General features: G+C 45.0%; 1 protein-coding gene across 22 annotated transcripts in view; it reads left to right on the forward strand.

The window, feature by feature from the left end:
• LOC110527497 (CLIP-associating protein 1-B) overlaps nt 1-20,525 on the forward strand; it is a 41,265-nt gene extending 20,740 nt beyond the window's left edge. For 5 of the 22 annotated variants that reach the window (XM_036982967.1, XM_036982968.1, XM_036982985.1 and 2 more), the window contains 24 exons: nt 2,847-3,026; nt 3,899-3,928; nt 4,737-4,844; nt 5,160-5,315; nt 5,606-5,710; nt 6,396-6,458; nt 6,900-7,030; nt 7,316-7,560; nt 7,716-7,779; nt 7,913-7,915; nt 8,106-8,269; nt 8,893-9,115; nt 9,381-9,482; nt 10,590-10,733; nt 11,309-11,421; nt 11,630-11,749; nt 12,118-12,259; nt 12,515-12,746; nt 13,145-13,218; nt 13,377-13,544; nt 13,716-13,844; nt 15,380-15,586; nt 17,232-17,348; nt 17,576-20,525. In XM_036982967.1, coding sequence (XP_036838862.1) covers nt 2,847-3,026; nt 3,899-3,928; nt 4,737-4,844; nt 5,160-5,315; nt 5,606-5,710; nt 6,396-6,458; nt 6,900-7,030; nt 7,316-7,560; nt 7,716-7,779; nt 7,913-7,915; nt 8,106-8,269; nt 8,893-9,115; nt 9,381-9,482; nt 10,590-10,733; nt 11,309-11,421; nt 11,630-11,749; nt 12,118-12,259; nt 12,515-12,746; nt 13,145-13,218; nt 13,377-13,544; nt 13,716-13,844; nt 15,380-15,586; nt 17,232-17,348; nt 17,576-17,659 — 3,104 coding nt within the window. In that variant the 3' untranslated portion in view covers nt 17,660-20,525. The remainder of the gene's footprint in view (nt 1-2,846; nt 3,027-3,898; nt 3,929-4,736; nt 4,845-5,159; nt 5,316-5,605; nt 5,711-6,395; nt 6,459-6,899; nt 7,031-7,315; nt 7,561-7,715; nt 7,780-7,912; nt 7,916-8,105; nt 8,270-8,892; nt 9,116-9,380; nt 9,483-10,589; nt 10,734-11,308; nt 11,422-11,629; nt 11,750-12,117; nt 12,260-12,514; nt 12,747-13,144; nt 13,219-13,376; nt 13,545-13,715; nt 13,845-15,379; nt 15,587-17,231; nt 17,349-17,575) is intronic. The other 17 variants (XM_036982969.1, XM_036982974.1, XM_036982972.1 and 14 more) reach the window with 17 other exon arrangements.
• The last annotated feature ends 795 nt before the right edge of the window (nt 20,526-21,320 follow it).

A 21,320-nucleotide genomic window follows, 5' to 3' on the forward strand; every position in this document is an offset into this window, starting at 1 on the left:
ATGCATTTGGTTTTTACTAGCGTTTAAGAGCAGTTGGAGGCCACGGAAGGAGTGTTGTATGGCATTGAAGCTCGTTTGGAGGTTAGATAGCACAGTGTCCAAGGAAGGGCCAGAAGTATACAGAATGGTGTCGTCTGCGGAGAGGTGGATCAGGGAATTGCCCGCAGCAAGAGCAACATCATTGATATATACAGAGAAAAGAGTCGGCCCGAGAATTGAACCCTGTGGCACTTCCATAGAGACTGCCAGAGGACCGGACAACATGCCCTCCGATTTGACACACTGAACTCTATCTGCAAAGTAGGCTACTGAGTCTGCCGATAAGAATATGGTGATTGACAGAGTCGAAAGCCTTGGCCAGGTCGATGAAGACGGCTGCACAGTACTGTCTTTTATCGATGGCGGTTATGATATCGTTTAGTACCTTGAGCGTGGCTGAGGTGCACCTGTGACCGGCTCGGAAACCAGATTGCACAGCGGAGAAGGTACGGTGGGATTTGAGATGGTCAGTGATCTGTTTGTTGACTAGACTAGGATATAGGTCTGTAACAGTTTGGGTCATGGGTGTCTCCCCCTTTGAAGTGGGAGACACCCTGAATCCTTGGGGATCTCAGACGATATGAAAGAGAACAGGCTGGTAATAGGGGTTGAACAGGCTGGTAATAGGGGTTGTGACAATGGCGGCGGATAGTTTCAGAAATAGAGGGTCCAGATTGTCAAGCCCAGCTGATTTGTACGGGTCCAGGTTTTGAAGCTCTTTCAGAACATCTGCTATCTGGATTTGGGTAAAGGAGAAGCTGGGGAGGCTTGGGCGAGTAGCTGCGGGGGGGGCGGAGTTGTTGGCCGAGGTTGGAGTAGCCAGGAGGAAGACATGGCCAGCCGTTGAGAAATGCTTGTTGAAGTTTTCGATAATCATGGATTTATCGGTGGTGACCGTGTTACCTAGCCTCAGTGCAGTGGGCAGCTGGGAGGAGGTGCTCTTGTTCTCCATGGACTTTACAGTGTCCCAGAACTTTTTGGAGTTAGAAATACAGGATGCAAATTTCTGCTTGAAGAAGCTGGCCTTTGCTTTCCTGACTGACTGCGTGTATTGGTTCCTGACTTCCCTGAACAGTTGCATATCGCGGGGACTATTCGATGCTATTGCAGTCCCCCACAGGATGTTTTTGTGCTGGTCGAGGGCAGTCAGGTCTGGAGTGAACCAAGGGCTAAATCTGTTCTTCGTTCTGCATTTTTTGAACGGAGCATGCTTATCTAAGATGGTGAGGAAGTTACTTTTAAAGAATGACCAGGCATCCTCAACTGACGGGATGAGGTCAATATCCTTCCAGGATACCCGGGCCAGGTCGATTAGAAAGGCCTGCTCGCAGAAGTGTTTTAGGGAGCGTTTGACAGTGATGAGGGGTGGTCTTTTGACTGCGGACCCGTAGCGGATACAGGCAATGAGGCAGTGATCACTGAGATCCTGGTTGAAGACAGCGGAGGTGTATTTGGAGGGCCAGTTGGTCAGGATAACGTCTATGAGGGTGCCCTTGTTTACAGATTTAGGGTTGTACCTGGTGGGTTCCTTGATGATTTGTGTGAGATTGAGGGCATCTAGCTTAGATGGTAGGACTGCCGGGGTGTTAAGCATATCCCAGTTTAGGTCACCTAACAGAACAAACTCTGAAGCTAGATGGGGGGCGATCAATTCACAAATGGTGTCCAGGGCACAGCTGGGAGCTGAGGGGGGTCGGTAGCAGGCGGCAACAGTGAGAGACTTATTTCTGGAAAGAGTCATTTTTTTAATTAGTAGTTTGAACTGTTTGGAATCTCAGAATTTTTGGTGGCCTTCCTAAGCCAGGATTCAGACACGGCAAGGACATCAGGGTTGGCAGAGTGTGCTAAAGCAGTGAGTAAAACAAACTTAGGGAGGAGGCTTCTGATATTGACATGCATGAAACCAATACTTTTTCGATCACAGAAGTCAACAAATGAGGGTGCCAGGGGACATGCAGGGCCTGGGTTTACCTCCACATCACCCGCGGAACAAAGGAGGAGTAGTATGAGGGTGCGGCTAAAGGCTATCAAAACTGGTCGCCTAGAGCGTTGGGGACAAAGAATAAAAGGAGCAGATTTCTGGGCATGGTAGAATATATTCAGGGCATAATGCGCAGACAGGGGTATGGTGGGGTGCGGGTACAGCGGAGGTAAGCCCAGGCACTGGGTGATGAGAAGAGAGGTTGTATCTCTGGACATGCTGGTTGTAATGGGTGAGGTCACCGCATGTGTGGGAGGTGGAACAACGGAGGTATCAGAGGTATGAAGAGTGGAACTAGGGGCTCCATTGTAAACTAAAACAATGATAACTAACCTGAACAACAGTGTACAAGGCATATTGACATTTGAGAGAGACACACAGCGAGGCATACAGTAATCGCAGGTGTTGATTGGGAGAGCTAGCTAAAACAACAGGTGAGACAACAACAGCTAATCTATCCAGTATCCCTGCACATTGTAAATCTAGTATTGGAACTGACCCTGTATGTAGCGTCTTACTTTCTGGCGTTCTTCTTGTTTTGGTTCTACCGCCGTGTTATTTGTGGTACTACATTGATGTTGATCACTGCATTGTTGGGTTTACAGTTTGCAAGAAAGGCATTTCACTGTAGTTGTGCACGTGACGTTACGACTTACAACGTGAGTTTGGTTAATGACTTAACTTTCCCTCTTTTCTCACCCTCTCTTCCTCTCTCTTTATGAAATACGTTTGGGTGGAGAGCTTGGCTGATAACTGTTGTTCCTCTCTTCTCCCTCTCTGTTTCCTCTCCTCCCTCCCTCTCTTCCCTTCACTCCTCTCCCCGAAGCGAAAGCGGCTCCCTCCAGAGGTCCCTCCACCCCGGGCTCTCTCCAGCGTTCCCGTAGCGACGTGGACGTAAACGCTGCTGCCACCGCTAGTGCCAAAACCAGGATGACTCCCGTGCCCGCCTCGCCCGCCCCATTCAGCGCTGCCTCGGCTCTGCCACCCGGCTCCTATGCCTCTCTAGGTGAGCCAAAAACATGTGTTCTGTCTCTGTGTGTGTTCTAATTAAACAGTAAGGTCCGAGGGGTGTGTGGTATATAGCCAATATACCACGGCTAAGGGCTGTTCTTATGTGTCCCTGGATACAGCCTTTAGCCGTGGTATATTGGTCATATATCACAAACCCCTGAGGTGCCGTATTGCTATTATAAACTTACCAACGTAATTAGAACAGTAGAAAATAAATGTTTTGTCATTCATGTGGTATAGGGTCTGATGTATCACGGCTGTCAGCCAATCAGCATTCAGTGCTTGAACCACCCTGTTTATAATACTATTTCTATGAGCCTCATACCCCGTTTATAATACTATTTCTATGAGCCTCATACCCCGTTTACAATACTATTTCTATGAGCCTCATACCCCGTTTATAATACTCTTTCTATGAGCCTCATACCCCGTTTTATAATACTCTTTCTATGAGCCTCATACCCCGTTTATATTACTCTTTCTATGAGCCTCATACCCCGTTTATAAAACTCTTTCTATGAGCCTCATACCCCGTTTATAATACTCTTTCTATGAGCCTCATACCCCGTTTATAATACTCTTTCTATGAGCCTCATACCCCGTTTATAATACTCTTTCTATGAGCCTCATACCCTCGCAGACGCTTTTACTGACTACGAGGGATATAGGACCATAGCATGGAGATTTAACCCTCATTTCTATTTAACTTTTTTATTTTTTATTATTAATTAAATATGATGATTAAAATACATCTTAAGGCCTTTCCGAATTCTTGTAACCCCCCTCAGTCTTCCATATGGGGATTATCCTGCTAACTTCTGCTAACCTTTCTCTCCTGGACTCTCCTCCTCTTGTTTTTGCCCTTAGACAACACACCTGGTAACTTTAGACCAGTGGGTAAGATGAGATGGCTAACTGTGTGTTTGTGTGGGAGCTGGAGGACTTCATCCAGATTTCTCTGTCCCCTTTTGGTCTGTGTAATGTACTGCACCATGTTTACAGTGGTCGTCTTTGTGGTGTGCTACGTCGTTGAATACGGTGCTCATCTGTGGAACTCTGCATGGATTGTCTGCATGGTAGAACTACGTTGAACTGGGTCATCAGGACTGGGGTTGGTAGCCTGAGAGAGGAGACCGAGACATTGATTGTGTCCACAAATAGACCTGTCCAACTCACGTGACTGTAAAGACAGGCAGCCTCAGTGTCTGTCTGGTTATTGACCTTTATCGTTGCCTGTTTAACTGTAATTTCATGAAGTCATGTTGTGCTGTACTCTCCTTTTCTCCTGAATGATCCATTGTCCTACCTAGAACAGAATACTGAAATATACTTGTTGTGAATTATGTTTCTATATTTGTATCTATTGTGGTGAGGGAATATGTTGAGATGAAACATTTTTTATAGAGGATGAGACATTTGTGACTTGAGATTTCTCGAACCAGCTTAATCGAGATTTGAGTGCATGTGTCTGTTGTAATGGCTGGTAGCAACCTGCAAGTATAGACTAGCGAGTGTGTCTCTGTTTCTGTGTGGTCTATGTATGAAGTCTCTGACTGTAGGTGATGAGGGCTGGTGTCGCCGAGCTGGGTGTGTCTGCGGTTGAATGGGTTCCTGCCCACGTGAAGTTGAAGTCTGTTTTCTCCCTCCCCGACCTCTCTCTCTATCACCGTCTCTGTCTCTCTCTCTCTGTCTCTCTCACTTCCAGGCCGTGTGCGTACCAGGAGAACAAGTTCGGGGAGCGGTGTGGGGGCGAGTCCCTCAGTCATAGACAGTAGGGGGAGGAGTCGAGCCAAAATGGTGTCAGTGTCTCAACGTGAGTATCTTCCCCCGATATATGTGCATCATGCCGGAATTTTAAAAAACACACGGTTTCTAGATCAGTGTTTCTTGATCCCGGGGACCCATAGGTGCACATATTTGATTTTGCCCTGATTCCACTAATCAAGTCATCAAACTTTTAATCAGGTGTGTAGTGCCAGGGCAAAAACAAATATGTGCACCTATGGGTCCCCGGGATCAAGAAACACTGATCTGGAGCAATTGTTTGACATTTTTACCACCTTTTCAGCATTGTGTGGGTATGCATTCTTCTCCCTTTATAAGTACACCATGCTATGTCGTGTTGCAGCTGGCAGTCGTTCTGGCTCCCCTGGTCGTCTCCTGAGCCATACATACGGCAGGATCTCCAGGGCCACTGCAGGGACAACACCAGCAGAAAGGAGGCCTAAAGTCCCCCGCAGCCATGGCTGCAGCCGAGACACCAGTCCAGACAGATCAGGCCTGGGTAAGGACCAGGAAGGACAACACACACAGACACACGGAAGACAGAAAACAGCCCTCTACAGCTGTACTCCGAGTCTCCAACCTCTCTGCTCTCTGAACCACCTAATCTCCTGTCTGTCACTGAGTGCAACCTTGTCTCCTCCTCTGTCCTGGCTAACTTAACTCCTCTACCTCCGCTGAGCTCTCTCTCTCTGAGTGTGTTGGACTGTCTATCTGGCTGTGTGTTATAAAGCTCTTTCTTCCTCCTGCTGCTCTCTCTCGCTGTCCCCCCGCCCCCCACCACTATGCTAGCGAGGAGTCGTATCCCCCGGCCCAGCATGAGTCAGGGCTGCAGCAGGGACACCTCTAGGGAGAGCAGCCGAGATACCAGCCCCGCTCGGGGATTCTCTCCTCTGGGTGAGTACAGTATAGTAACGTGCCCAGCCCAGAGACCATAGCCACCAAGACCCTCAATGGCTGGTTGCCGGGGGCCTGAACCCTGACTAGCCCTATCTAGAGTAGAACACAAAGGCCATCATCAGACCACAAGAAAATCAACCGAAACGAACCTCTTCTGCTTCCATCTTCTGCATGCTTTTTACTTGTCTTTCAAATTTCCCCTTTCACTCCTGAGTGACAACAACATTTTCCTCAACAACCATTTTTTTTTTACTAGTCATGCCAGAGTCATTGATGACATGGCATGGGATGAGTTGACGCTGGTGTCCGCTGTCAGCTTATAGACTTGCGATCAGAGCCTTTGTGTCCAATGCCGGGATGCCTCTCAGCATTCTTGGCGCCAATGTTTGCATGAAGCCAGTTAGCGTCGTCACATGGTAGAATACCTCCTCCTCAGGTTGACAGGCATGTACTGTATGAGTTGTAGAAGTGTCTAACTTCACTTCCTGGTCACACTTTATTTGGATAGTCTGGGTTTTCCATCTGTAGCTCTATAGATGGTCATACTATCTATTGATAAGCAACTGGTTGCTACGGTTACGGTTAGATTTAGAATAAGCGTTAGGGTAGGGGTTAGGGTTAGTAGATGGACTATCCAAATAAAGTATCAACCCCCCCACTCCCTCCCATGTTCCTTCTCTAGCATCCAGACGTGTCTCCCGCTCCACCAGTGCTCTCCACTCGGCTGAGTCTGTGGGCCACTCAGGTGACCTGTCCTGCATGTCTCTATTAGACCAGACAAATGGCATGTCAGTGTTCCATGGTGCAGTTCACCTCAATCACCCACAGGGGGCGACGGCTGAGCATCCTCCTTATTTCAGTTTGGATGCGTCTTATTTTTCAAGTCAATCTGTTGTTTTGTTTCACTGTTTTTGTTAGTACGCGTTTGTTTTTATTGGTCCTTATACTGTGCTGTAAAATAAAACTTCAATTCATCATATTATTTTGTGCTATACACTGTATCTTCTCTTGAGTTTCTCATGACCTGCTGATGTAATTTGCTTCATTTGTTTTCCCCCCGTGACTTTTATTCCCCATTTTAGTTTATAGGTCGACTGCTTTTCCTTTGTAATACTGTATTACTGTGCTCCTAATAATACTACAATACTATTCTAAAAGTATTATAATATCTCTGTGTTTCCTCCAGAGCGTCTAGGTCTGGCCCACCAGGCCCGTATCTCAGCCTCTGTCAACGCCATGAGGATCCTCAACACTGGGACCGAGGTGGAGGCAGCTGTAGCCGACGCCCTGTTACTAGGCGACGCCAGGAACAACAAGGTGGAGGTTTACCTCGTCACGTGCGACTTAGATTCTCTATCCTCTTTACCATCTGAATCATAGCGTATGCTGATCATAATAGCTTTGACGGCTTTTTCTCTCGGGGGGACATTTTGTTGGATTTACGTCTATGTTGACTCGTATTTGCCTCTCGAATGCAGTCTTATGGCAGCTTGTTGAACAGGAAGTGTCATCGATTTCTCTTCACTCGGTGGCATGACTTAGTGAGCACGCTGTGTATGTACCCGCACGAACATTTGACCTCTTAACCCTTGACCCCTCCAGCGGCGGCCAGTCAGACGGCGGTACGAGTCCCCGGGGATCTACTCAGACGACGACGCTAACAGCGATGCCAGCAGCGCCTGCTCTGAGCGCTCGTATGGCTCGCGGAACGGCGGCCCCCCCCACTACATGAGACAGACGGAGGACGTGGCCGAGGTGCTGAACCACTGTGCCAGTTCCAACTGGTCTGAGAGGAAGGAGGGGCTGCTGGGACTACAGAACCTGCTCGTTAGCCAGAGAATTCTCAGGTGGGATAGAGACCATCTGTTTTTGAACTTTTGTAATGTGATGCATTTGAGGCCGTCACCGAGACAACTGTCCTCTAGATGAAAAATCTGGCTGAAACCAAAAGGTGTTGTACGATTGATCGCCTTACTTTTTTCCCCCCGCTCGTGTTTCTCAGTCGTGTGGAGCTGAAGCGATTGTGTGAGATCTTCACAAGGATGTTTGCTGACCCACACAGCAAGGTGAGCCCACAATAGAAACGCCCCATGTCTGATATAACCTGGGTTCTGACGTGAAGCTAATGTAGTTACTGTACTAACTAACTGTCTGTTTTTGTGTCGCATGGTGGTCTTTGCGGTGGACTTGTAACATCAGCGAGTAAGTGTTTTTGGTTTTGTCCGTCACCTTTTTGAATAGTAATGCAATCGATTCCGACTATTCAGATAGTTGATTGATGAATTATTGTTGTTCTGTATGTTGTCCTACTGTAATAATCATTAACAGTGATGTAAATACCTATAGCCTATTATTGAGTGACTGACTGGGTGGTCACTGTGTCTGATCTCAGGTGTTCAGCATGTTTCTGGAGACCCTGGTAGACTTTATCACCCTACACAGAGAGGACGTGCAGGACTGGCTGTTTGTCCTGCTCACCCAGCTGCTGAAGAAGATGGGAGCTGACCTCCTGGGTTCAGTACAGGCCAAGGTCCAGAAGGCTCTGGACGTCACCAGGTCAGAACTAAAGCTCCATCTCTGTTCCTGTTCTCACACAGGTCTTTTTCCCCACTTCTTGCTTTTCAGCACAATTCCACCAACTGGTGGATGTGTAACCAGGGCTACTCAGTACAGCTTGGTTTAGCTTGGCTTGGTAGTGTGAAAAGCCCTTAGATGTTGCTTTTGGCTGTTTGTGGAGTTTTTAGTGCGGGGTTCCCCAACTGACGGCCCACTGGCACCCCCCATGTTTTCTGAGCAAAAAAATACGAATAAAAAAATATATCTATATTTTTTGCATTTTCAGTGTTCAAATTAAACACCAGGAAATCAGGTCCAGCTGATTTTATTTTTGTAAATTTGTTCCCAAGTATTTCCACGCACAATAGAGAGACACGTGATCATATACAAATGTAAGCAAGGTTTGAAATGATTATGTTTTAGTCAAATATTATATCTGTTTGGTCTTCTTGCAGTCAATTTGCAGTCTACAAGTGATTTGTAATTATGTATCGGCTCCCCTGAAAATCCACTCAGCAAAAGAAACCGTCCCGTGCCTGAATCTAGATGATGATCTTTGTTCTAGTGGATCAACCCCTCTCATCTCATGCCTTTATCTCTTTATTTTCCTCTCTCTTTCCCAGGGACTCATTCCCATTCGACCAGCAGTTTAACATCCTGATGCGTTTCATCGTGGACCAGACCCAGACCCCCAACCTGAAGGTCAAGGTGGCCATCCTGAGGTACATTGAGTGCCTGGCCCGTCAAATGGACCCCGCAGACTTTGTCAACTCCAGCGAGACGCGCCTGGCCGTCTCCCGCATCATCACCTGGACCACGGAACCAAAGAGCTCCGACGTCCGGAAGGTGGGCAGAGTTGGGTTTGTTTCCATAGCAATAGCGTCAGGCACTTTTCCTTTAATTGACTTTATATTTCACAGGGGCAATGCACATTAATCAGCATTTCTGTAAATGTCCCAGATTTAACCAGCCGGCCAATTTTCAACTGATCAGCCAAAGCTCCAAAATAACTATTGTTTGCTGACTTCATCCATTTTTGGTTGTTTTTATTTTTTTAAATTTTAAACTGCTAATTTCCCCAACCTACCTGTCGGTCAACCCCCAACCCCAGAGCTTCCACCATAGCTGGGCAGGTGAGGAGTTGTCAGGCAGGCCCAGCACCACCGTAGCCTCTCTACCTGGAGAGGGGAACGTGGAGGAGAGGTGCAAGCAGGTAGTTGAGCCCCCCGACCCATCAGTCAGCTGCACGGTCTGCAGTCTGCCTCACATAACTTCCTCAAGCCTGGGCTCTCTGTCTCTAACCCAACTTGGCCTTGCTGGCACACAGAGTTGTTTCTGCTTTATAACTGAATGTAAAGGACAGTGCAGGGGTGGGATTGGGGACTGAATTGGCTCTGAATGAGCCATAACAGTTGTTTCTACTTTCAAAGGTTTCTTCATAATGAGTGAATGTTAAAGTGGCAATCAGCAGTTGAAATGATAACGAAGGTGTGGACCCCACCACTGTTTCGCTAAAAAGCTGAGCGATTGGGCTGGAGAAATGCAACCACTCTCCAATTCATAGACAGAGCGAGGGATGCAAGGGACTGGCCATGCATGATATCAAGATGATAGTTTTAACTATGTTTTGAGGCTATACCGGGTTTGTTTACATTGACTTTGTTTACAAACGGAGGTGTTGAACAAGCTTACATTTAGGATTCTGATGGGGTACGACAGTTGAGCTGAGCTCATGAGGCATTTCATAAGTTCAAGAATCAATGGGTGCATATACAATTCACGTAGAAGTCAAAACATTCATCTAGCAACTGCAGATTGCCCCTTTAAGCGACGGGGTGGGAATGGGCAACATAATGGCTCTGAATGTGTGCTAATATTGCGTTTTGATAGTAGCCTGTGCTGCTGTTACTTGTTCCTCATGGTTCTTGTCTTGTTTATCTGCGGTGACCAGGTTTGGTTGACCGACATGCATGGGATTCACACGAGAGAAACATTGATACGGGTTTTTAACTGTTTTACAAGAACTGACAATGGTTTTACCTCGCCTGACTAACTGAATGCTAACGGAACCTAAACAAATATGTACTACTGTATTTCTGTGCAGTGTTTATTGGCTCATGTATTTGTTAATCCATTGACTGATGGTTCTGTAAGAGCAGAATGGGCTTGTCGAATGTTCTGTCGCTTCTCTAAGCGTCAGATATTACCTTGAAATGCACATTATCGCGTGATATCATATGTCGATGTTAATGGGGAAAAAGTGAACGCCCTCTTTGATGACCTCTAGCCATTGACCTCTCTGTGACCCTTTAATCCCCAGGCGGCTCAGGTGGTTCTGATCGCCTTGTTTGAGCTGAACACCCCAGAGTTCACCATGCTGCTGGGGGCCCTGCCCAAGACCTTCCAGGACGGAGCCACTAAACTGCTGCATAGCCACCTGCGGAACTCCAGCAACACCAGAGTGGTAAGACCTGACTCTGACGTTCACGTGTAATCCACATCATCGAGAGGATGAGACTGAGCAGGGATAAAATGGCTGTGTCCCAAATATCTACTCGCCATGAGAAGATGAGCAGTGAATTTACACAGGGCAACTTGAATAGCGCATTTGCTCAGGAAGGTCCTCTCGAATACGCTGAATATCTTCTCGCTGGTAGTGTTAGCCAGCAACCTGAACTTTGTTTGCTGTCACATGGACAGTAGTTGTATTGTAATCTAAATATACTGGGATAGCATTATATAATTAAGCAATAAAGACAGAGGAGGTTTGTTATATTGCCAATATAACACGGTTATGGGCTGTTCTTAGAGTGCCTGGATACAGCCCTTAGCCGTGGTATATTGGTCATATACCACAAACCCCTGAGGTGCCTTATTGCTATTGGTTACCAATGTAATTAGAGCAGTAAAAATACATGTTTTGTCTTACCCGTGGTATACGGTCTGATGTACTACAGCTGTCAGCCAATCACCATTCAGGGCTCGAACCACCCAGGTTATAATGTACTGTACTTTCTCCGATTTCTGTGTGATCCGCAGGCTTCTCCCAGTAGCACCATGGGACGTACTCCTCCCCCACCTCGCCACCCCAGCAGTCGCAGCAGCCCCCTCACCTCTCCCACCAACTGCTCCCATGGGGGGCTCTCTCCCAGGTAGGTCTGACCTTTAATACCTGGTCCCCAACACAACATAGAAGTTAGTTACATCGCTACTAACAACGACAACAAGCAGTCCCCCCTCTCCGCACTGTTCCCTCCTCACGTTTCTCTTTTTCTCCCTTGCGACTCTATTCCCCCTTTTCTTTCCCTCCCTCCCTTCCTCCCTCTTACCCTCCCTTGCCGTGCTCTGTGTACGTTACAGCCGGCTATGGGGTTGGAGTGCTGATGGCCTGTCAAAGTACCCCCCTCCCTTCCCTTCTCCTCTCTCCTCCACCCCTGCTGCCCCCTCCCTCAAGACCCTACGGAGTGCTTACTCTCCCAGGTACAATGTCACATAGCTGTGTCACCCTTGGTTTGTCCCTACCCCACGGTCTAGTTTGTTTTTCCTTTCACTTCCTTTTTTTCTCCTCCATTCTGCAGCAACAGTTCACCACATTAACACCTTGACTCACCAGCCTGTTCCACTCTCTCTGTCAACACGTACTGTTAAGCACGGTTGATCTTTTATATGAAAAGGATGGTCGTGTAGCGGGATAAACTGCTTGAAATGACATCTTTACATACTAGGTAAATAAAATGGTGTCGTTTCAACCAGTTTTTCCCACTGGGCAGACGTCTTCGTCCCGTGGCGGTGTTGTATGTTGGTGTCCTACTTGAATAATAACCCTGCCCTCCCGGTGTGACCTGAAGCATGTTGGAGTACGACACAGAGAACCTGAACACCGATCAGATCTATAGCTCCCTGCGAGGCGTCACTGAGGCCATCCAGAACTTCAGCTTCCGCAGTCAGGAGGACCTCATGGAGCCGGGCAGAGGCAAGAGAGAGGACACGGTGAGAGGCTTGGGCAATTCCCTACTATTCTCCACTCACTCCCTCCCTCGTTGATTTAAAAGATTTGGATTGTTAGAATGGACTAGAGGGAGTATCTTCCAACAGCCCATTCCTTTTAAATCCAGAGGGGGGATTGGGGGATTGAACAAGTGCACTTGTTTGGCAACTGTTCTCTAGTCAATATACGTTTAGTTATTTTTATAAAACTGTATGTTTGTTATGTCACGTTTTAACAATAGTCTTGTTTCTCCTCAGCCGGGTGTTGGAACAGCATCACACTCTGGTGCCGACGTGGTGGAGGGGCCCGGGGGTCGCACGGCCCTGGACAACAAGACCTCCCTACTCAACACCCCCTCCCCCCGTTCCTTCTCCGGCCCCCGGGTCCGCGACTACAACCCCTACAACTACTCTGACACCATCAGCGCCTACGACAAGGCTGCCCTGAGAGAGACGGTGTACGAGGACGACGTGGAGCAGCTTCGAGATGGTGAGGCTGTCTCAAGGGTCTGAAATGGCACCCTGTTCCCTATGCTACTTTTCTGAAATGGCACCCTATTCCCTATATAGTGCACTACTTTTGACCACCCTATTCCTTTCATAGCTCTGGTCAAAAGTAGTGAGCTATATAGAGAATAGGGTGCCATTTTGGATGGTCATAATACATTTAAGCAATAAGGCCCAGGTGTGGTATATAACATAAACACCTGAGGTGCTTTATTTCTGTTATAAACTGGTTACCAACGTAATTAGAGCTGTAAAAATACACGTTTCATCATACCCGTTTGTCAGCTAATCAGCATTCGGGGCTTGAACCACCCTGTTTATAATAAGCTATATATTAACTGTAAGGGAGACCCCCCCCCCCCCCAACCCTCTTCCTCGCAGGCCGCCAAGAGTGTGGTGGAGAAAACAAGATGCTGCACACCAAGAACAGTTCCCCTGCGGAGCAGCTGGGACTGGTGATTGACTGAATTAATTTGACAATGTTTTCTATGTTTTACGATAGCTACATAATAACATTTTGAAGTCACGGACATGGAGGTCCTATTAAATTCCATTTAGTGATCTATATGTAATTCTATGGACACTGACTAATATCTATTGTGGTCGTTGAAAGGTGGGTGAGCTGCTGAAGGAGCTGTCTAACCCCAGTGAGAGGCCAGAGGAGAGGAGGGGAGCCCTGGTGGAGCTGCTGAAGATAGCCCGGGAGGACAGCCTGGCAGTGTGGGAGGAACACTTCAAAACCATGCTGCTCCTGCTGCTGGAGACTCTGTCAGACCAAGATGTAAGGACTCTGGATGAATGGATAAATGGATGGATAGAGAGATAGGAAGAAAAACAGCAATCAACCAAGTTAACTCTATTTTAGGAGCAATGCCACAATCTGATGCTTGAATCCACTGTTCTTCCTTCCACTGTCTCTGAGCATGTCGTGTCCTTTTCCCCCAACCTGCAGCACACCATCCGGGCACTGGCGCTACGAGTGCTGAAGGAGATCTTACGCAACCAGCCTGCCCGCTTCAAGAACTACGCAGAACTCACCATCATGAAGACCCTGGAGCTACACAAAGACTCCCACAAAGAGGTAGCTCTCACTGGCTCTCTCCGTCTATGAGGCTCTGCTTTAGAGGACATGCTAAGTCTACACTTCTTGAATTAACAGCTTTCAAATCTGTGATGATGTGTTAGTTTTTTTATGGAGATGATAGCTCTTGAAATAAAATTATGAAAAGACTGTTGGGATGAAGTGTAGTCTTGCCTGTGGCTGTACAGTACCAGTCAAAAATTTGGACACCAACTCATTCAAGGGTTTTTATTTTTACTATTTTCTACATTGTAGAATAATAGTGAAGACATCAAAACTATGAAATAACACGTATGGAATCATGTAGTAAACAAGAAAGTGTTAAACAAATCAAATATTTTATATTTGAGATTCTTCAAAGTAGCCACCCTTTGCCTTGATGACAGCTTTGCACAGACTTGGCATTCTCTCAACCAGCTTCACGAGGAATGCTTTTCCAACCGTCTTGAAGGAGTTCCCACATATGCTGAGCACTCGTTGGCTGCTTTTCCTTCACTCTGCGGTCCAACTCATCCCAAACCATCTCAATTGGGTTACGGTCTGGTGATTGTGGAGGCCAGGTCATCTGTTGCAGCACTCCACTCACCAGCAAAGCACACTCACACCTCCTCCTCCATGCATCACAGTGGGAACCACACGTGGAGATCATTCTACTCTGCGTCTCACAAAGACACGGTGGTTGGAACCTAAAATCTGAAATTTGTACTCATCAGACCAAAGGACAGAGTTCCACTGGTCTAATGTTCATTGCTCGTGTTTCTTAGGCCAAGCAAGTCTCTTCTTCGTATTGGTGTCCTTTAGTAGTGGTTTCTTTGCAGCAATTCGACCATGAAGGCCTGATTCATGCAGTCTCCTCTGAACAGTTGATGTTGAGATCTGTCTGTTACTTGAACTCTGTAAAGCATTTATTTGGGCTGCAATCTTAGGTGCATTTAACTCTAATGAATTTGTCCTCTGCAGCAGAGGTAACTATGGGTCTTCCTTTCCTGTGGTGGTCCTCATGAGAGACAGTTTCATCATAGCGCTTGATGGTTTTTGCGACTGCCCTATTTGGTGTTTTACCAAATAGGGCTATCTTCTGTATACCACCCCTACCTTGTCACAACACAACTGATTGGCTCAAATGCATGAAGAAGGACAGAAATTCCATAAATTAACTTTTAACAAGGCACACCTGTTAATTGAAATGCATTCCAGGTGACTACCTCAGGAAGCTGGTTGAGAGAATGCCAACCTTGCACAAAGCTGTCATCAAGGCAAAAGGTGGCTACTTTGAAGAATCTCAAACATAAAACATATTTTGATTTGTTTAACACTGTCTTGGTTACTACATGATTTCATAGTTTTGATGCCTTCAGTATTATTCTACAATGTAGAAAATAGTAAAAAATAAAGAAAAACCCTTGAATGAGTAGCCGTGTCCAAACTTTTGACTGGTACTGTACATGTACCCTTCTCTGTCAGTAAACCAAAATGATCCCATTCCATGATCAAACATTTCACCCCCCTCACTCCACCCTTCCCTCACTACCCAGGTTGTGCGGGCAGCAGAGGAGTCCGCCTCCACCCTGGCCGGCTCCATCCACCCAGAACAGTGTATCAAGGTGCTGTGTCCCATCGTCCAGACGGCTGACTACCCCATCAACCTGGCTTCCATCAAGATGCAGACCAAGGTGATCGAACGCATCACCAAGGAGTCCCTGCACCAGCTGCTGCCTGACATCATACCAGGACTACTGCAGGTAAAAAGGGCTTTATAGATCAAGTTGACTGATTGGTTAGTCCATTGGTTGATTTATTGATGTACTTACTGATTGGTTGACGTGGAATCACTTGGAACGTATCTACTTCCAATAGAAGCACTTGGAATGTATCTACTTCCAATAGAAGTACTTGGAATGTATCTACTTCCAATAGAAGCACTTGGAATGTATCTACTTCCAATAGAAACACTTGGAATGTATCTACTTCCAATAGAAGCACTTGGAATGTATCTACTTCCAATAGAAGCACTTGGAATGTATCTACTTCCAATAGAAGCACTTAGAATGTATCTACTTCCAATAGAAGTACTTGGAATGTATCTACTTCCAATAGAAACACTTGGAATGTATCTACTTCCAATAGAAGTACTTGGAATGTATCTACTTCCAATAGAAACACTTGGAATGTATCTACTTCCAATAGAAGTACTTGGAATGTATCTACTTCCAATAGAAGCACTTGGAATGTATCTACTTCCAATAGAAACACTTGGAATGTATCTACTTCCAATAGAAGCACTTGGAATGTATCTACTTCCAATAGAAGCACTTGGAATGTATCTACTTCCAATAGAAGCACTTGGAATGTATCTACTTCCAATAGAAGTACTTGGAATGTATCTACTTCCAATAGAAGCACTTGGAATGTATCTACTTCCAATAGAAGCACTTGGAATGTATCTACTTCCAATAGAAGCACTTGGAATGTATCTACTTCCAATAGAAGCACTTGGAATGTATCTACTTCCAATAGAAGCACTTGGAACGTATCTACTTCCAATAGAAGCACTTGGAATGTATCTACTTCCAATAGAAGCACTTGGAATGTATCTACTTCCAATAGAAGCACTTGGAATGTATCTACTTCCAATAGAAACACTTGGAATGTATCTACTTCCAATAGAAACACTTGGAATGTATCTACTTCCAATAGAAACACTTGGAATGTATCTACGTCCAATAGAAACACTTGGAATGTATCTACTTCCAGTACAGTGTTGATGGTTGTGGTTTAGTTACATAAGATAATTACTCTCTGACCTTGGGATTATGCCACACTCTCTATACACTGAGTATGTACAAAACATTAAGAAAGCCTGCTCTTTCCATGATATAGACTGACCAGGTGAACCAAGGTGAAAGCTATGATCCCTTATTGATGTCACTTAAAATCCTTTAAATCCATTTCAATCAGTGTAGAAGAAGGGGAGGAGAAAGATTAAGGAAGGAATTTTAAGCCTTGAGAAATGGATTGTGTATGTGTGCCATTCAGAGGGTGAATAAGTCTAAATATTTAAGTGCCTTTGTACGGGGTATGGTAGTAGGTGCCAGGCGTACCGGTTTGTGTCAAGAACTGCAACGCTGCTGAGTTTTTGACACTCAACAAGAGTTGTCCACCACCCAAAGGACATCCAGCCAACTTTACACGACTGTGGGAAGCATTGGAGTCAACATCGGCCAGCATCCCTGTGGAACGCTTTCGACACCTTGTAGAGTCCATGCCCCGACGAATTGAGGCTGTTCTGAGGGCAAGGGGGAGGGGGGGAGGGGGGGCAGAAACTCAAAATTAGGAAGGTGTTCCTAATGTTTGTCTAATATTGTTCTCATGTCTCTCTGTGTACAGGGATATGACAACACAGAGAGCAGTGTGAGGAAGGCCAGTGTGTTCTGTCTGGTGGCTGTCTACTCTGTCATTGGTGAAGAGCTGAAGCCCTACCTGGCCCAGCTCACAGGAAGCAAGGTACACTACCGTTTCATCTCAGCACCCTGTCTGGGTCGCTCTCAAATGGCACCCTATTCCCTACGTGGTGCACTAGGAAATAGGGCGCAATTTGGGATGCAGACAATGTCTTTTAATTCCCTTCTGTTTTTTTTCCAAGATCTACAGGTTGCAGAATGTTTTTCAATGTCTTGAAACGTTGTGTTAGGATGGGTTGGTTTCATTCAGCGTCTTTACTATCCCACCAGATGAAGCTGCTGAACCTGTACATAAAGAGAGCCCAGACGTCCACCAGCAACAGTAGCAGCTCCTCAGACATCTCCTCATACTAATGAACATTACCCTCCAGCTCCATCCGTGTGTGTGCAGGTACATACAGTACAGGGTTGTGTTCATAGGGCACCAAACGGTGCAAAACAGACTGAAACAGGAAGGGACTGCGTGGACTACTGGTCCAATCAGAAACACTAATTGTATTATATTTTTACCGTTTTGAAATATTTTCCATGGCGTGCCCTAATGAACGTGACCCAGATAGGGAAACAGTTGTGCCTCAATCTTTCTTTCCAGACCTCCTTGTCGTTTTTAATGTATTCTAATAAAGGCTGTAGGCTGTTCCTGGTTGGGAAACCCTATGCCTGTCGCAATCAACGTTTTATTTCCTTCTGTTTTGTCATCTTGTAAATACTTTTAATTCCACATTTTATTAAGATTCGAATGCAACACTACTTCACACCTAGTCAAATGAATGTAAAGAGCTTTGAAGGAAACCTGAGTCCTTTTTAAACCGTCTGAAAGGTTTTAATGTTGATGGAAGCCGAGTGTCGCTCTGTACACGACCGCCTCATTGCCTCTAGTGTTCCTTCTCGCAATGGACAGAGAGGCTTATTTGGAAACGTGTTTGGTTATTTGTAAAGGGGCAATTTAAAAATGGCGATTTTGATAGTAATTATTCCATAGTATTTGGCGCCTGAATAATTTGTTCTTGGTGACGATGCTATGTTTTTAAGCCTGTATTTAAAGAATAATCCTTGTAGAATTTCTCAGTTAGTGAGAATCTAAAAACGTTCATTTCCGTTAGAGGGAGAAGATCATTTGGCTGGCCAATGATTAGTACATGCAGTGAAAAGCTGTATTGAATAAGCCTCTGTAAACTGCCTATGTGTTACACCTGTGTTGACTGTGTGGTTTGGGCCCCAACAACTTGTGAAGGAATATTTTGAATTTTCACAAGGATTACAATATGTTATTATGAAAGGGGAGTTATTGGTAGAGTTGGTCGAGGTTTGAGTCTGCTGTTTTTTGTGCTTTAACATTCGGGCACGTTGTAATGAGTCAAAACTACTGGGATCTGAAGTATTCTTGCAATGTAAAACCGTAATGACGAGTCCTAGAATTTTCAAATGTGAAATATTTTTGTCTAAGAACAAAATATGGGCAATACCTATTTGTCATATAGTATAAAGACCTTGACAATCTGACATATTAGTCGATAATCGAAGGACATTGTAAGTGCCAGTGCTCAACAAAAAATCTTTACCATTTAAAGACATAGGAGGCAAAAAAAAATGTTGAATCCAGCAATAATGAATTAGTAACATAAAATCCAACTACTTGGATGAACCTTTTTTTGTCAAAGCACTGTAAATGACCATTGTAAGTTAACCGTCCTTGTTTGAAATGTATAGATGCCATTTTTTAGCTCTCCTATGAAATGCTACTGCTGCTTTAGAAATACTAATCATGGCGTTAAACCTAATGTATTTTACTCTCCTTATTATGAATGTTAAAGGTTACAGTTTCAGTTAGAACTACAATTCAGAGTTTGGGTCAGTTCCATTTCAATTCAATCCATTCAGAAATTTCATTTCCCTATTTTCCTCAATGCTTGTCTATGGGGATAAAAAAAAATGAAATTGGAATTTCAGTTTACTTCCTGATTTGATTGAAAGGAATTGAACCCATCCCTTGTTAAAAGTCCAGATAAAGGTGGCGTGTTACTGAGAACACTATCGGGCCTTACTGTTTCTGTAGTATAGTTTCACTACATTGACTGTTAAAATGTACTGTAACAGTGCACAATGATTTATTTTTTTCTCAAATGTGAGAACTCTTAGCAATTTTTATCAGCTACAGACTAGATGGAACATTGGCTATGACCAAGTCCAAAATGTTGTCAAATACAAAACACAGTATTTCTTTTGTTAGACCTGCCTGTTGCAATTGAATCAAAAATGAAACTCAAAATCAGTGTTTTGTACAGTACTTTTAATCCTTGATTCACAAACTTGTTATTGAGAGTCAGAGAGAGACCTGATTTGCATGCGAGGGAACATGCAATATTATACCCAGCAACCTCAATGATTAACTAACATTCCCAACTCTGACTTTATGTTGAAGAAACGTTGCTTCTAATCTATGAATGTCTGGTCAGCTTGTATTATATCACACACACACACACACACACACACACACACACTATTGATATCCATTACAGCTACCAAGCTAGGGCTGATTTAACAGACCAAACATTGTATACTATACTATACTGTAACTGTATGCTGTGTGCACACATTGGCCTGTATCAAAAACCAAACCCTATTATCCTCAAGCCATGTATCTTGAGCGTGTATTTGCTTGTGCCTTGTTTGTTTTTTTACAGTACACCTGGCAATATTAATCAATACTAATAGCTTCTGAATACTGCTTTTGAATAGTTCTTTTTGCCCCCATTTTGAAATACTGTATTATATGTCATGACTTATACAGGAAATTTGTTGCGTTGAAGACCAAGGTTATTTCCCAAGTTGCACCCTATTCCCTACCTAGTGCCCTACATCTGACCAGAGTCTTATGGGACTCTGTCAAAAGTAGTGCCCTATATAGGGCATAAAGTTCCATTTGGGATGCATCCCAAGGCTGCTGTAAATAAAGCCAATAGTTTAATGGCAGTATTTTCCACAGATGTAATATTGGCTTGGCTGTTCTATTCCTTGTGAACCACTTACAATGCATGCTTCTTTTGTTTAGCTTCAGTCATTGTTTTATCCCTCCCGTACCTATATTTATATGCAGTCTGTTATATTTTCTGTGTATTATGACAGCTGTACATATTTCATGTTTTGTTCACTTCTTTCTCACGTGATAGAACTTGTTGAAATTTAAACTTGAAATAAACCAACTTCAGTCCCTGTCCGAAGCATGTAATCACATATGTTGTATATTTGAAGTATAAATTGAGAGCAGACGTACAGTATCTTCTCGAGAATGTGGGAGGAAACATCTCCTGCAGGACATGGGAATAGCAGCAGATGGCGCTCTTTGCATTTTCTTGAGAGGAAAAAAGCATCATCTGTGTATTTAATATATATTTTGGAAATCATTTTAGCAGCAAATGTAGGCTACCACGTTACCCCGCCCTCTCTGCTTCTCACCACTTTCCTTCCGTTGAAAATGAATGGGAAGCGGTGTTTCACCGCGCGGCACAGCGTGCCATTGTACACGGGGCATTTAGAGGAGGCAAACTGAAAGTGGAATTGAGCAGTTATTAGTTGTCCTGCTCCTCTTATGGGCTCACAGGTGCACTGTAGCCTTCCCTACTCAGGGGTAGGATAGAGGGCACAGGCCATTACGCTTAGGATGTGGTGAATCGGCAGACCACAGACACTCATTTGTCACTGCAGCACCCTTGGCTTGTGTGCGTTCTCCAGTCATCTGAAGGCTCCCCAATAAAGAGTGGAAAAACACTATTACTACCTGCATCATTAGTGATCAAAAAGAAAGTGTTAGTAGGCTGGCCAGCTTTGAAGCGGATTCCCTCTAACAAACAATACAATCAGCGGCATATGATTCAATTAACATTGGGGCAAATGTGTCACCGCTGAGACATCCAGGTTTACAAGCTTTAACTAGGCATTAATCTTTGAACTCTTCTGGATCACCCAAGACTCCAAAAAGGTCATTTTCATTTAGAGATGAAAGCTGAAGGAGAAA

This window comes from Oncorhynchus mykiss, chromosome 7 (assembly GCF_013265735.2).
Source record: "Oncorhynchus mykiss isolate Arlee chromosome 7, USDA_OmykA_1.1, whole genome shotgun sequence".
Taxonomy (NCBI): domain Eukaryota; kingdom Metazoa; phylum Chordata; class Actinopteri; order Salmoniformes; family Salmonidae; genus Oncorhynchus; species Oncorhynchus mykiss.